The sequence below is a fragment of the Zeus faber genome, assembly GCF_960531495.2.
Source record: "Zeus faber genome assembly, chromosome: 18".
NCBI classification, from domain to species: domain Eukaryota; kingdom Metazoa; phylum Chordata; class Actinopteri; order Zeiformes; family Zeidae; genus Zeus; species Zeus faber.
In genome coordinates, this window is record NC_137210.1 from 13,479,474 (window position 1) to 13,495,027 (window position 15,554).

At 45.2% G+C, this 15,554-nt stretch overlaps 3 protein-coding genes and 1 long non-coding RNA gene across 6 annotated transcripts in view; 2 read left to right on the forward strand and 2 right to left on the reverse strand.

Moving 5' to 3' along the window:
* jam2b (junctional adhesion molecule 2b) overlaps positions 1–748 on the reverse strand; it is a 5,787-nt gene extending 5,039 nt beyond the window's left edge. The window contains exon 1 of the mRNA XM_080019710.1: positions 647–748. Coding sequence (XP_079875836.1) covers positions 647–698 — 52 coding nt within the window. The 5' untranslated portion in view covers positions 699–748. The remainder of the gene's footprint in view (positions 1–646) is intronic.
* Positions 749–4,673: 3,925 nt separating this feature from the next.
* On the forward strand, positions 4,674–5,521 carry LOC307243770. The gene is made up of 3 exons (XR_013844630.1): positions 4,674–4,798; positions 5,022–5,133; positions 5,390–5,521. It is a non-coding gene; the product is annotated as an uncharacterized lncRNA (long non-coding RNA).
* A 3,364-nt stretch (positions 5,522–8,885) lies between these two features.
* On the forward strand, positions 8,886–10,725 carry mettl21cb (methyltransferase 21C, AARS1 lysine b). 3 transcript variants are annotated; one of them, XM_080018755.1, is made up of 5 exons: positions 8,886–9,005; positions 9,471–9,606; positions 9,697–9,860; positions 9,957–10,074; positions 10,206–10,725. In XM_080018755.1, the coding sequence occupies exons 2-5, from the start codon at positions 9,486–9,488 to the stop codon at positions 10,601–10,603; spliced, it is 801 nt and encodes a 266-aa protein (XP_079874881.1). In that variant the 5' UTR covers positions 8,886–9,005; positions 9,471–9,485; the 3' UTR covers positions 10,604–10,725. The 3 variants fall into 3 exon arrangements, with proteins under 3 accessions (XP_079874881.1, XP_079874883.1, XP_079874882.1); XM_080018757.1 differs by having other exon boundaries at positions 8,968–9,005; positions 9,495–9,566; XM_080018756.1 differs by having other exon boundaries at positions 8,974–9,005; positions 9,495–9,606.
* Positions 10,726–11,463: 738 nt separating this feature from the next.
* LOC307244089 (rhodopsin kinase GRK1-like) lies at positions 11,464–14,990 on the reverse strand (the record flags this gene model as incomplete). The annotated part of the gene is made up of 7 exons (XM_080019114.1): positions 14,274–14,990; positions 13,317–13,444; positions 12,624–12,781; positions 12,446–12,529; positions 12,194–12,318; positions 11,883–12,084; positions 11,464–11,753 (listed from the first exon to the last, which is right to left on the reverse strand). Exons 1-7 carry the CDS (start codon positions 14,970–14,972, stop codon positions 11,464–11,466), a joined length of 1,686 nt encoding a protein of 561 aa, XP_079875240.1. The 5' UTR covers positions 14,973–14,990.
* Between the last annotated feature and the right edge of the window lie 564 nt (positions 14,991–15,554).

Genomic DNA, 15,554 nt, shown 5'->3' on the forward strand with positions numbered 1-15,554 from the left:
CCCAAACTTTAGTTTTTTAGATCTCGGGCTTCAGTCGCCCCGTTCTCTTCCAGAGGGCCGTGGGAGCCGTCTGATCAGGCTTTTGGATCTCAGTTTGAACGGCATCAGAGGGTTTCCAGTGTAAACACAACTCCCTCCCGTGCCTCCCCACACCCACATCGCACATTAAAGCCTTCACACACACATCGTCGGTTGGATTAGTTCTCACTGAGATAATAAACTTTCTCTCATGCACATTCAAAATTGGAGGAATTGAATATTGAATTGAATAATAAGCCCTTAAATGTTTGTTTAAAGCATAGCCTACCGTTAGCCTACACTAAAATATCGAATTTATTTGTCTTTGCATGGTTATCAAGAACTCCATATTTAAATGAACTGTTTTCCTTTTATGTCAGAGCTTCTATAAATACATGAATTATATTTTAATTAATCATTTTACTAAATATTTTGTGGCTAAGGAAACCAAAATAATAAGATATTATTATATATCAAGATTTTTAACAGGATGAACTTGGCCTATAGAGCAAAGAGCAATAGTGATATCAGGCTTTCTGGCAAGAACTTATTTAGATAAATAGTTGTTGACTAGATCATCTAATAAGGTAATTTCCAAAATGATGAAACACTAGAATATGTATCTCACTCTGCAGCATGGCGGTGATGAGAAGAGGAGCCAGGATCTTCATGGTTTGCATATTCTCCAAAAGGCTGAGGAGCTCAGAGCGGCCCTCTCTGCTGAGGAGGTGCGAGTGGATCTGAGGCGGGTGGAGGTCCAGACCCTGCCGAGGTCCTGGGGAGGCACCGCGCACGCTTATCTCAAACCAATGATGAGAGGTGTGTGCACGTGAGACAGGGGGAGATGGGGGGGGATGGGGCTGCTGGTGAGAGTGAGACAGACACAAGAGGTTCAAGTTGGCACGTGTCCAACACTACTGGTCCACTGGTCATGACACCTCTTCTTCTTCTTCTTCTTCTTCTTCTTCATATAATTAAAGGTGGTTCAAAACTAGTCCAATAACTTTCAAGAGAGTCTTAAATTGTTCGATGGCAAAGTTTCAAAGCTTAAGCCCTGAAAAGTAAGCCTATATAATTAAAATATATTGTTATATGATATGATATGACATGATATTTATATAATAATAACTTGTATTATTTTTTGTTACTTTTATTAATATTATTATTATTATTATTATTATTATTCGTTATTGTAATATTATGTGTGCTTCCGTAACACCACAATTTCCCCTATCTATCTATCTATCTATCTATCTATCTGTCTATCTGTCTATCTATCTATCTATCTATCTATCTATCTATCTATCTATCTATCTATCTATCTATCTATCTATCTATCTATCTATCTATCTATCTATTTTTCTATCTATCTATCTGTCTGTCTGTCTGTCTGTCTGTCTGTCTGTCTATCTATCTATCTATCTATCTATCTATCTGTCTGTCTGTCTGTCTGTCTGTCTGTCTGTCTATCTATCTATCTATCTATTCTATTCTATTCCATCGTATTCTATAATATTATATTATATTATTTGGAGTCAGTGATGGACAGCTGGTGCAGCTACATCATTGTCACCCACACAAGTGCACATTGTCCCTCGTTTGGGTTTTGGGTTAACGCACAAACACACGCGTGTGTGAGCTGCAGCACACGGAGGTCGGGACGAGCCGTCTTAAAACCTGAGCTGCAGCACCTGTTCCCATGCTGGGGGCCAGCTGCTGCCAACAGAGCCACTGTTGTTACTTAAACACACACGCGCACACACACCACCCTGCCAGAAAGAAAGAAAGAAAGAAAGAAAGAAAGAAAGAAAGAAAGAAAGAAAGAAAGAAAGAAAGAAAGAAAGAAAGTGTGGTGTGGCCACACTTTCTTGGTCTTGGTAATTGGCCCCGGGATCAGGGTGGCTGTATGTCTGTTGCTCGTTAGAGTAATCAACGAGCAACAGGTAAAGCCCCCATCTTCACACGCACGCAGGAGAGGAGCCCTTGTCATGACATGCTTTCCATCTGCTCCGGGCTGGTTCCACCTAGCCCACGCTCTACAACAAAACTGGTGTGTTTTCAACCCCATCGCCTGTGTCTCTGTGTCGGAGGGCCCTGAAAACACCACTCGGGTGGCGTGTGGCAGGCAGAACGACAAAGAGACAGACAGACAGACAGACGGACAGAAAAAAAGGGAATTGTATTTTGTAATCCTTCGCTCAAGCACTGGAAATCCAGCAGACCTCCAATACTACACTACTAGAAAGATCAAAAATGTTATTATTTTTAATGTGTTTGATTAACAGATATCAGCCACTAAAAAGAGCAACCCAGCACAATTTCAGGCGATATGAGCAGTAGTGAAGCAGGAAGCAGATCACCGGGAATACTTCATAAATGTATTGGGTGCATATCACGTTTGATATCATATGAATAAATAAAGTATTAACTGGGTATTAACATGTGAAAATGAACTTTGCACAATAATATTTAGAAAACACCAGATACCGGAGGGATAATATTCTGTCTTTATTGGGAGAGAATTCTACCCCCTTGCCTCATTATATCGACGGGTTGATGATGATGATGATTTGTTGAACTATATTTATTGCTGTGTACTGTCAATGAACAACATTGTTATTAATTTATGTTAATGCTAAACATCTTGAATTTTCCATCACACACTACTTGAAGAGAGGTAGCAGCATTTCCAAAACCTTTATACAATGGGTTTATTGAATGCATTGTGTTGAAAGGTTAATATATTCATCACAGCATTTTGGAAGGCTCCATGACCGATGTTGCTCTTTTCTGGGAGATGTCTTCAAACGGTCTCCTAATGGGCAGGGTTGATGAAAACCGTGATAGCGTGCACTTTGTACCCAAATAATGTTATGCAATTTTATTTCCCAGAGGGAAATGATTAGCTCGTTGATTAGCGAGCCACAGACACTTCATAAAGGGGAGAAGGGAAAACACAAAGAGAAGGAGAGAGACGGAGAAATTTTGAAGCGAGTGCCTTGAACTGCCAGGATTACAAAAGTATCTTTCTTAAATACTAGTTTTATTTCTGTTTGTGTTCTGTATTTTTGCCTATCTTTGTTTAATTTAATTTAATTTAATTTTGAATACATTTATTAAACTATGAATTTATGAATTATTTTTATTTTTTTTTACTTTTTGTCAGAAATAATAATAGTAATACTAAAAATATGGTGCTTTTCTGACATTTATTTCCACTTTCCACATAGTTCAATATGAATACCTTGGCACTGCTGTCTTTGACCCTGGCCGGTAAGAGATTTCTGATTTGTTCCTATTCTTATTGGTGTCCACCTTGATCATTTGACATAAATGGTAATGCAGCAGTTTTTATACAACCCGTTGTCACAATACATTCCAAGTCAAACTGTCAGAGAATCCATTGAATATTTTAACTTTTAAATCTTTTTATTTCTCCTTTAACAGCTGCTCTGGCAATGTCGCTGGCTGACCTAGACATTGATCGTGGAGAACAACATCCAGCTTCAGTCCCGGAAGACAGACGCCCCATCATGGAGGACAATGTTCCAGAAACAGCGAAGGCGGAACAGAGACCTCCAGGAAAAAGCCAGGAAAAAATAGAGTCAGAGTTGGAGGTGAAGCCAGAGGCCGGAGATAAAACAGACGCTCAGATGGAGGAAGGGGTTAAGATCGGGTCGGAGGTCGAGGCGGAACCAAAGGCTGGAGACAAAAGGAAGGAAACAGAGTTTAAGGTGGAATCAGAAGGTAAGTAAGAAAGAACTCAGAAAATCGCGCTGCGTTTCAGAGAACCTGGAAAACTGTAATACGTACAGTACCTAACACGACTAACCTGGACCCTGTGTATTGCTCCCCTCCTAGCTCTCTTTTAATATACTGCTTCACAATAGTCATAAAGGTTTGTTTTGTTTTATTACTTGTGTATTTCTCATATTAATATCCATACAATAACTTTCATATGTACGGCATTTAAGGTTTACAGGAGGGCCACAAGAATGAAATTAGATGCTCATTTCAGGAACGAAAAACAAAAACAGGAAATCCCGCGACGTCTGAAGAGAGATAGCAAGATTGGTGGATCTAAAGATTTCATGCACACATACACAACAGCCATGATGCAGCCATAAGCATGCATGTTTAATTCCAGGGTAAACCATTTTGTGTTAAAGTGGAAATCTATAACATTGTCTGTGTCCCAAAATTCCATCTCCTTCTCCAAGAGGAACCATCTTCTCTCCGAAGTATTCTTTCTTCTGTCCGATCTGAGGGATTTTTTTTTTTCAACATATTCATACCGGAAATTCATAAAATTTTATCTAAAATCTAAAAACAGCTATGGGATTTTTTTTTTAACAAAATAATCTGACGGATTAGCACTTCAATTTTATAAAAAAAAAGTCATCAAGTCAAAAGTCATATGTTATTGCAATATTATCTTTCAGCTAGAGGGGGGCGCTCTTGCACCGGTGAACTAATCGAGGGGACGTGCTACCAGTTCTTCAGAGGACCAATGCAGGCCCCGGATGCTGAGGTCAGTGGCAAGATGATTTACTTTAACACGTATTGCTCAGTGGATTGGAAAATACAAATTCTTATGAGTATGATTATGATGACGATGATCCTTTCTGCCCCTCTGCAGTTCTTCTGCCAGCGGAATTACCCCAGGGGTCACCTGGCCTCCATCACATCCCGGCACGTCCACAGCCGGGTGATGCAATTGATGCTGCGGGTTAATGGATATCACACACGCACCTGGGTCGGAGGACTGCGCTACCTGCAGGTGTGTGTGTGTGTGTGTGTGTGTGTGTGTGTGTGTGTGTGTGTGTGTGTGTGTGTGTGTGTGTGTGCGTGTGTGTGTGTGTGTGTGTGTGTGTGTGTGTGTGTGTGTGTGTGTGCGTTTGAATATCCGTGGCAAATGACAAAAGATATATCACATGACGCAAACCTTTAGACGTTGGTTGACTGGTTCAAACCCAAATAACCGTGGAATGCGTGACCTTCAGACCGGGCGCTTCATCTGGCTGGACGGATCCCACTGGAGCTATGCCGACTGGCTGTTGGGGGAGCCCAACAACACCGCCAACGTGGAGGACTGTGTGGAGCTGCTGTCAAATTGTATGACGCACACGCACACGCACACACACACACACACACACACTGAGTACTACACTCGCACTCTACAGGGGTCTCCGACCACATGGGAGTGAAGGACAAAAGTGTGTAGATCATGTATCTTTTAACAAACACCACACCTTCATTCTCACACTCTCACATTTTGAGTAATAAACGAAGTTGATAAGTACACAACTCTGGTGTCCCCGTTAACTCAGCAAACCCATCATGTCTTATCTACAACTTGTTTGCCTTTCAGCGAAGTTCAACGACATGCCGTGCTGGGACCTCCGAGCCTTCGTGTGTTCTTATCCTTACCGCACAATGGAATAAAACCGTCGGACTGGCATGTTCCTTTTCCTCTTTTTAAAGTCAACACTGAAACGCAAACCCCTCCCTGGATGAAATGTTGCTGCTGTGCGACATATGGGGCAGCTGTTCCTGCAAATAAAAATAAAGAATTGTGCCGTATCCTTTTTGTTTTGTTTTTCTCGAATAAATAAAGGGTTATTTTAGCAATGCTTGGGTCTGGGGCTGGGATATGTGATGCAATGTTCTGCAACAAGCCCACGCAGGACCGGTACGAGCCATCCAATCCCCCTCCGCCCGCCCGGCCTTTTGGATTTTATTCAACCAGCTCCGACACACAGAGTCCCTCTGTCGGGAAGGGAGTGTTTGGTTTCTGTGCCAATCGTCTCTCATGGGCCACACTCACACCCAGAATTATGCTACAGTCACACCGCCCGCCACGGGGCTTCTGTGCCCCTGGACTTCGTGGGTGTGTCGGCTCAAAATCGACTGGCTGTTGTGGGAGCGCCAAAGATTTCAAACCTCTCTTCCTTTCCAAATTTAAAATACCATATATATATACAGTATATATAGATGGGCCGTGTGTACATTAAAATAGAGCAGTTTACTTCACAAACTAAACAACCTCTCTTGAAAATTATGTAAATAACCTTGCCACCCGTCCCTCAAAATTAAGAATTGTCCTCATTGGAGAAACATGAACTGATGTGTTCCTTATGTTATCGATAGTTTAAGGGTTTTCCTTAAAAAAAAAATGCCTAATCATGTGTCCAGGCGTCCATTTTCCAAGGATCAGCACCATTGAGACCGTATCTTCCCTCCTATCGCCTGTCGCCCAGCGCTCTGCGCTGCTCATTTGCATAGAGTGGAAACCTGCTCAACTTTCCCTGTCGCCGTGAGGCCGTCAGCTCGTCGCCGGTCACCGCCCGGCCCCCCTGCAGCCGGATGAAGCCGCGCTCCGTTTGAAATGCGTCGCAGCCTGTCGCTCTGCAGCCCCTGTGCTCCGGCGGTGCGACAGTGCCTTTACACCGCATAGCCGCGTCCACCTCGCTGTCGGCTGGATGTTTTGTTTGCATGTACCAGTGCGTACGTCTGCTGACACGGCGTTCCTCTCCGCGGGACACCAGCCGCCACTTACCCTCAAAATTAGAGGCGGCTTTGCGCCCATCAACCGCCACATTCGCGCACCCACACCGCACTGCATTAAGCTGAGCGGAGCTCAAACACCACTCTTTGCAAGCATGACTCATTTTCCATTGGCCTCCCCGGCCATTTTATGACCTCCGAAGACGGAGGTCAGGATTATCGACTTTCAGGTGATGACACCAGCTCTTAAGCCCTTTTTAGCCGGTTTTAATTTGCTACGGACTCACATTCAACACACACTTCTGTTATTTGTCGGGAAGGAACATACTCAACATAGCACACAATGTAGTGCTCACTGTGGATACACACACACTGTCACTGTAAAAAAAAACAACAATATTATTGAACCGAGCGTAGCCAGGTCAGACCGTCCTTGTTCTCTTACCGGAAATTGATACTTTTGCGGGATTTAGAAGATCAGCGTTGGCAGCGCATCTCCAATCTATTACTGGAGGCCGAGCGACACCGGCCTCAGCGCGTGGCATGACACAGTCGTGGCTACATTATGGAGTCATATTTTTAGACGTAGCACATGTAACCAGATCTGACTTGTCATCGTCACCGAAACGAAGGCGTCTGCTGGAGCATCTCATAGCAAACAAATGAAAATAATTGATAAAAAATTTAAAGAAAGGTCACCAAGGTGACCACCAATCACAGACAGGTTGAAGTTATTAGAACGGTTCAGTGTGTGTGTGTGTGTGTGTGTGTCTGGTGGCTTTGAACCCCAGGCACACCTGTTCCTGATTGAGCCCCACAAGTGTACACTCGGCACATTAAATACCCCCCTGTCCGGGGCCTGGCATTAACTTTTAACTGCAGGCTGAAACACAAAGAGACCATGAATTATGCGAGCACCGCAGGGACCAGCATCATATTTTGGTGACCCACAAAACAGTTGCTGTCAAAACATGTTGTCATTTGCTGACATTTGGATGCCGTTTGATGAGGGAAATATATCTGGAATGTGTTGGGTTCAAAGTGACAATACGTGTCATCTGAGCAACAGTCCTATCTGGAAGTGTGACCAGATGGTGAACTGGTTATGTTCTGTTTGATACTGTATATTAATGGGTCCAGTGCAGTTTACTGTGTATACAATGCTCATATTTTGTTTTTAAATGTCTCTAGTCCTGGCAAATGCTTAAGGATTTATTGCAGGACGAGTCAATTATACTTTATTCAGTTTGGGGCAAGATTTTCAACTTGTTACTAGATAAAGGGTTTGATGGATTCAGTGATTTTGTTTGGGGTCCAGCCGGAAGGAACCGTATTGTTTTTGTTCGGATTTTTATTATTCTCCTAGGCATTCTCTGGCCAAAAGAAGCCGTGAAACCCACAGACACAAAACTAAAGAATTGTATTTGGGGCAGTCCAGACATGTTGTGGTCCAAGTTTGATGAACAACGGACCATATATGCAGGAGGTTGGTGAAAAAAGGTTTTCTGGAGGAAGGAATTGGAAGTAGTGTTGCGGAGCACCATTATCCAATATGGCAGATATGTGCAGGGTATGACTCTGGAGTCATCCAGACTAAACTCCATTGGTGTATTGGATGCTCCACGCAGGATCTGCGCGGAGGTCGTAAGAGCTCATCGATATCAATACACATTTGGCGCAGAATGTAGTGAAAAAGCGCTGTAATTTTACTGGAAGTAGAAGAACGTTGAGTCAATTTCATTACCTTCAGGAGCGGACCCATTCGTGACATTATGAACAGATGTTATATGTCTATAAGTCTGGTTTCCGTCTCTGCTCATTCGCATTCGGAGGGTTGTGCTGTGCTGCTGTGGTTGCTCCGCAAGACGAGCAGGAGACTGTGGGAGCCCATGCGACGTTCAAGGTAAACTCAGAAAATCGCACCGCGTTTCAGAGAACCTGGAAAACTGTAATACGTACAGTACCTAACACGACTAAACTGGACCCTGTGTATTGCTCCCTGTGTACTGCTCAGTCATAAAGGTTTGTTTTGTTTTATTACTTGTGTATTTCTCATATTAATATCCATACAATAACCTTCATATGTACAGCATTTACGGTTTACAGGAGGGCCACAAGAATGAAATTAGATGCTCATTTCAGGAACGAAAAACAAAAACAGGAAATCCCGCTAAAGTTTGGATTTAAACACAACAGCCCTGTCAAATGACAACTTTCCCCTCACCACCAGAGCCTGGTAGAGGCTGTGAACACAAGAGCAGGTGTAGGACCAGCTCAGTGACTTAGTGTTTATCTTCCATAAGTTCCTCCATCACCAGTTGTCTCGTCTCTTCATTTGGGTTTGGCATCGGCCCCTGGCGACCCGCTCCCTATTTCAGGGGGGTGAAGCCACTGATGCTTCTATAAACGCAGGACCCCCTGCAGAGCCACATGAAACAGAACATCAGAGCGACAGCACAGGACACCAGAGCTGCACACAGGTATGTATAGCGTGTTCTGGATATCTGGGTGCTCTGCAAAGATAACGAGAATAATAAAATAACCGTATTCAGTGTGCCTTTATGGATGTAGTGGTTAATATTATAATCATTGATTACCGTCACAAGACTGATCTTATGATGCATGGTTATTATTAATTATTATTATTATTAATTAAACTTATTGGCTTGATCAGTATTGGAGTGTGACTGATGTTGTGTTATCAGCTTCCCTGGGCTCAAACCCAATGTTGAATGACAACACGATGATGCTGTTAAAATTGCAAGGACACGGGTCTTGAGCCCAAATAAAGTTTCTAATGTAATCATGGAAAACATATATATTTAAATTAAGTTGTGATTCAAACCACACTAATTCCTTTGCACTTTCTAAATCCTCGTTTATATAGGTGGATAAACTAAAATTTTGATTTATCAATTTGATGATCAGTTTGATCTTAATTCCAGCACTTATTTGTTTTGATGGAAAAGTCTTCCTCCGCCAAAGACACGCACTGCAGGAAGGGGAGGATGGTGAAGGAAGCAGGGAGTGGCCCCGCTGAGGTGACGAACCAGTTGTTGGTGACCACAATCACTGATGAAGGTGTCTTGACTTTTGGAAAAGTCTCGTACAACTGCTTGAGCGGGGAAAGTGTTAAATATGAGTTCAGGATTGAGCAGCCTTTCTCCACAGCCGTCATTGACCGTGGCCGGATGGCCGGCGAGGCGCTAGACCGGAGGGACATGTGGGAACCCGGTGCCCACTATGCGCTGGGGCAGGAGTCTTTCTGCTTTGCTGGTCATCGGATCAGCGTCCGCGAGTCCCTGGACACTCACGGCGCCCTCGTCTGGCCCGGGGTGAGCTTGGCCACGACTGAAACGCCTCCACATTCCTGTGACCTTACCTGGGTTTTGCTGGTGATGATGTGGCCACTCGGCTATCTGGTTGTGTAGGCAGTAGCTCTGTGCAAGTTCCTGGAGAACAACCAGCAGCAGGTGAACCTCAAGGACAAAACGGTGCTGGAGATCGGAGCCGGGACCGGTTTGCTGTCCATCGTGGCCAGTCTGCTGGGTGAGTGAAGCGTTGGCAGCGCGAAAACCGCCCCCGTTAACAACATGGAGGTATTGTCGGAGGGCGCTCCCATCTGCACCGCGGTTTTATTTTTTATCTAACAGACCGTCTCTCCATACGTGTCCTTACAGGTGCCTGGGTCACAGCCACCGACCTGCCGGACATCCTATCTAATCTGACCTTTAACCTCACACGGAACACCAAGGGCCGCTGCCGCCACACACCGCGGGCCACCGCCCTCACCTGGGGCCAGCACCTGGAGCGAGACTTCCCCTGCCTGACCTCCCAGTACGACTACGTGCTCGCGGCCGAGGTGGTTTATCACCACAACAGCCTGAACGACCTGCTGTCCACCATGCGGCACTTCTGCCGGCCGGGCAGCAGGACAACGCTGCTCTGGGCCAATAAGGTGCGGTTCCCATCCGACCTGCGGTTCACAGAGAGCTTCAACGGCAGCTTCCACACCACGCTGCTCTGTGAGATGCCACGGGAGGAGGTGAGGATCTATAAAGCCACCGCTAGGGAGTGATGCCATGCACGTATGGCAGGTACTGGAGGGGACAACTGAAAGATTAAATTTCCTTTCCCTCCTATTGAGTATGTTTTTTTTTTTTTATACATTGACATTTTCGCTTTTATTCAACTCGTAAACAATATACATTGTTGTTCAATTGATTACTTTGCTGTAAAAGGGTTGAAAGTTTTCACATCTATAACAAAGACCTAAAAAAAAATAAAAATACGATACTCAATACTATCTGTGCCAAGAGCGGATTAAAATGATGCCATGAATAATTTGGAGAATGTTTGAAAAACATTTTTGACAGAAAAAAACAATTTTTTTGATTGGTTTCCAGTGGTTATTGGGGTGATGGTTAATATATGGACAGCAACTTTAAACAACTCAACCCACCCAGACTGGAGTTTTGAGTTATTTTGACCGAAGAGACGTCTTCTCAGGTTGAAGCTGGACGAAGCTACGACGCGACTTTACCGATATCAACAAACTGGATAAACCCAAAAGAATCAAAAATCATAAAGAAGGTGCCAGTTTTTTTTTCCTGAGAAGTAACCCCAAACACTTGCTTGTGCGTTTAAACGGACAACATTTACATTATTTGCCGTAATGAGGGTGCTTTAGGAAATTACTTCAAATGACATGTGAAACACACGCTCGTCATTCAGCACCACTGATAAAACATAAGTTGTAATACTTATTTTGTGTCTGAAAGCTTTACAGTATGTACAGTTCTACAAGCACAAATTCACAGAGCGGAGTAGAGAAGAGTAAAATGAGAGAGAGAGAGAGAGAGAGAGAGAGAGAGAGAGAGAGAGAGAGAGAGAGAGAGAGAGAGAGCCCTCAATCACAAAAAAAGAAAATAAAACCCTCTACGACACACAGCAGGTGGACGACTTGGGTTGTTCTAGTATGGACTCTCTCCGCAGGTCGTTGGGAACGCCGCCATCAGGACCCCAGACGTTGAGCTCCCCATAGATGCCCATATCTATCATCTCCTCCTGCCAGGGGATGGAGATGTTCCCCGAGGAGAACTCATCGAAGAACGCCTTGTCGGGCTCGTCCAGGCCGACACCTTTCACCGAAGAAAAGGCCCCGACGTCGTCCAGGCTCTTGGCGTAGACAACTTTCGGGTCGGGAACAAAGGGAGGAGAGAGTATACCTGAAAGGAGAGCGACAGAGAGAGAGAGGGAGAGAGAGAGAGAGCGGACGCGTGGGCTTGCGGCTGAACCCAACGGCGGCGGGCGGTCGCGGTAGCCGTCCCGCGTGACAAAGCGAATCGAAAACCGACCTGCGTTCAGCTTCCTCCAGTTGATGTCGCTGAAGAAGGGGTGGAGCCGAATCTCGTCGCAGTTTCCGTCCTTGAAGCCCATTCTGTTCTCCACCGCTTTGGCCAGCAGCCCGTCGCAGAGGGACTTGGCGTTTTCGCTGAAGCCGTCCCCGTAAGCCACCACCCTGTTCAGCATCCGCTCCTTCATCTCCTCGCGTTCAACCTGAGCGGGAGAGAAAAGGCGAGGGGGGACGCACCTCATCATCATCAACCTCCGGCCGCTTGTTATTCGCGTCGGGAAGCGCAATAGAGGTAGATACGGGGAAGCGTACCTTCTCCCCTCTCTCCCTGAACGGATTCTTTGCTGCCAAGAACTCAAACAACGTCACCCCCAGGGTGAAGTAGTCCACGGAGGTGTCGTACTTCTCCCCTTTCAGCATCTCCGGCGCCATGTACCCTGCAGGGAGGTTCAAAGGGGCCACATTGTCATACTCTCAGCCGCTAAAATGACACCGAACTGTGACTGATTTGAGACGGGACGTTGCTCCGTGTAGGTGTTTGCAGGTCGATTCTGTGAGACGCACCTGGCGTTCCGGCGTAGCCTTTGGTGGTTGTTTTCCCTTCTTTCAACTCCACAGCGAGACCCAGGTCAGATATACGCACATTCCCTAGCAGGAGGCGTCAACATATATTATTACTATTATTCATATTGTATGTGTAGATAGGTGTGTATCGTCGGCTAATTTCCCTGAAGATGAGTACCATCGTTATCTAGCAGCACGTTTTCAGGTTTGAGATCCCGATAGATGATCCTCTTCTGGTGGAGGTGCTCCAGGCCTTGGATGATCTGAGCGATGTAGAAACAGGCTCTGGGCTCCTCGAACCCCGGCTTGTTCTCGTCCACCAGGTATATATGGTACCTGTGATATTAAGAGAGTGAATACACCTAAATCAGCTGACACGTGCACAGTGAACTGGCCTGTGTAGAAACAGTACACCTCCAAAGCAACACACTCACATTGTGGTAATAAATGAGAGATACAGATTATGGAGGGTTATAAAATCGGAGATAACTTTGAATAGCTGGGGGCCGGCTGCGACACTCTTTCCTGCTCCGCTCGGAGGATTTAATAGCCGCCAGTTTGCCTCCATAAAGGCCCTGTACCCCACTCGAGCCAGGAAAAAACGCTGAGGTCACCGCTGACCATAAACAGCCGCCTGCGCCTCACATTGCTCTGCTGTGTGCTCTGCTGGACATCTCAGCAGCTTATTTCCTGAAGCCACCCGCCTCCTCGACACACACCCCCTCAGTCCTAGTATAAATTAAAAATCCTTAAAGGCTTGGTGGTGGTTGTGGGGGCGGGGGTAGGATTTTTGAAACTGTGGCATGAAGAAGCGTTCTGTGCGACTGCATTTTTTTAGAAGTGCGAGTTTGCGTCAGATGGGTATAGTTACTTCAGGTCTCCTCCGTTCATGATGGTCATGACCAGACAAAGTTCATCCTTTGTCTGGAAGGCGTAGGCCAGGGACACAATGAAGCGACTGTGAACCCGGGCAAGAATTCTCTTCTCCACCATTGCCCCCTAGAGGAGAAAATTGTGACCAATTGTGACCAAAACACAATGCATCCCTACCAAGTTTGTCTTTTAAAACAGAATAACGCACAGACAAATCGACAAATTATCTGCTCGGGTCCCTTCCATTTTATCCACGAACGACGTTGCAGCATTTTAACACATTGACCCCAGATGAGTCAAGGGCAAGATACAACTGTGGGCAGCAGTTCCAATCAGAACAGCTTTTCACTAAAGCCCTCAGTAATCACTCTATCCCTATCTGAGTGTTTAATACCATGAGCTAAGGCGGGGACAAAGATGATTAAGACCATTATATGTCACTTGCTGCAAGGGAAATGCCATGGAAAATAGCCAGCAATAAAATAAAAATCATCAAACCGTAGGCATGAAAACCGTGCAATGCTTTACTCACATTGCAGTCAACGTTGCCTATCCAGGTTCTTGGTGGAACCACTACATTAAATAAAGTACATACGCATATTTCTTTGTCCCATCTCTAAATTATTAATGACTAATGTCTAACAGCTTGTGTTCCTTACTAGCTGTCAACCCTGTCAATTCAAAGGTCTGACCATCACTGAAAATATAACAGCTTAAGATCAGAGTCTCAAACGGTTGCACTCCCTCGAAAAGTATCTGTTTCAAAGTAATAAAAACCAATTGGAATTTCAGGGTTTTTGCTTCAACTGCACATCGACCAGATCTCACAAAAACTTCAAGTTTAAGGTCAACGGCGCTTAATCTAATCAATGTTGCAAGACTTTATAACCACGTTTTGTTGAGAGTTATCTACAGGGAATTATTGTATATACAGTATATGGCAATACATTCTCACCTCAAAGCCTTTTCTCTTCTTCAACCTTTTCTTGTTGAGCTTCTTACAAGCATAGAGCTTTCCTGTGGCTTTCATCTGACAAGCCGACACTTCACCAAAGCCGCCTTTCCCCAGTACTCGAAAATCCAAGAACCAGTCAGCATCCATGGGCTGCATCTCCAGCCACTTCCACTGCAGGAACCTCTTCAGGTACATGCTTTCCAGGAAGAAGGTGTAGGGGGCTTCCCTGAGGTAATCCAGAACTGTTGCCAGTGCCGGGGCAAAAAGCCCGTCCCCAGCCTCCTGTTGGCCCTCTTTCAGTTTGGTAACGATCTCCTCGGACAGGAAAGGGCAGAAGTGCTTGGCAGAAGGCTCCACGTATCGCTGGATCATCTTGGAGGCCTTTTGTGCCCTGTCGGCATCCTCCGCCAGGTCATAGTCCTCAATGTCCTTCCACAGTCGGCAGGGCCCGCGGTACTCTGGAGCAGTATTCAAGAACTCCCTGAAGAGGCTCTTGCCTATGGGCTGTTCCACACACACAGAGTCAAATGCCAAATCCAGGGAGTCTCTCAGGTCCTCACACACGGTGATGTGTGGTAGCTTGAGACGAGAGTGGTACTTCTTGTCCCGTGCGGCTGCTGGGTTGGAGCCATCGATACTCCCACGAGCATTAATGTAAGCAGAATTGGCTACCACCGTGGTCAGCCCTCCAATATCCATTTTGATAGCAGTGGACTCACAGGACAGACATAGTTACAAGTAAAGCTGAGGGAGGTTGGGGAAGCAGGGTGTAAAGTGCAGGGGTGATCGGGAAGAAGGGAAAAAGCAAGGGTGAAAAAGCAAGAGATGCAGTGGGCAATAGAGATTATAGAGAAATGACAGAGCATACAAAGAGAGCATGAGGGAGAAATGGGAGGTCCAAGTGTCCAACAGGATCCCTTTATTCGGCTTGGATACACTTCAACATATACAGAGGCATACAGAGACACACAAATAGATACACACACACACCTGAGTCAACACCTTTCAGTAATCCATTAACACCCTAATGCCCCAGACAAAGTGTGTGAGCCCAAGCTGGGACAGAGGGAGATGCAGCCTATGAACCTGGAGTATTAACAGCAGGCTTCATACAGGCAAAATGAGGGAAAATGCAAGCACTGTACCAGCACTTCCAATGAGCATTAAACCTTTTCCAGCAGCTTGACTCTTTAGTTCCATATGTGAGCTGTTGCCTTATTAATAAACAATGATACTTAATTGCTATCAATGTGTTAATTTGTTGTTGCCTCATTCACTTTT

What these genes read in the sequence shown, in the direction of transcription:
- mettl21cb (XM_080018755.1), top strand. Translation starts at nt 9,486, where the DNA reads ATGGAAAAGTCTTCCTCCGCCAAAGACACGCACTGCAGGAAGGGGAGG. An exon ending in GCGCCCTCGTCTGGCCCGGG is followed by an intron (nt 9,861 to 9,956) that starts GTGAGCTTGGCC and finishes CTGGTTGTGTAG; the next exon opens with GCAGTAGCTCTGTGCAAGTT. An exon ending in CATCGTGGCCAGTCTGCTGG is followed by an intron (nt 10,075 to 10,205) that starts GTGAGTGAAGCG and finishes GTGTCCTTACAG; the next exon opens with GTGCCTGGGTCACAGCCACC.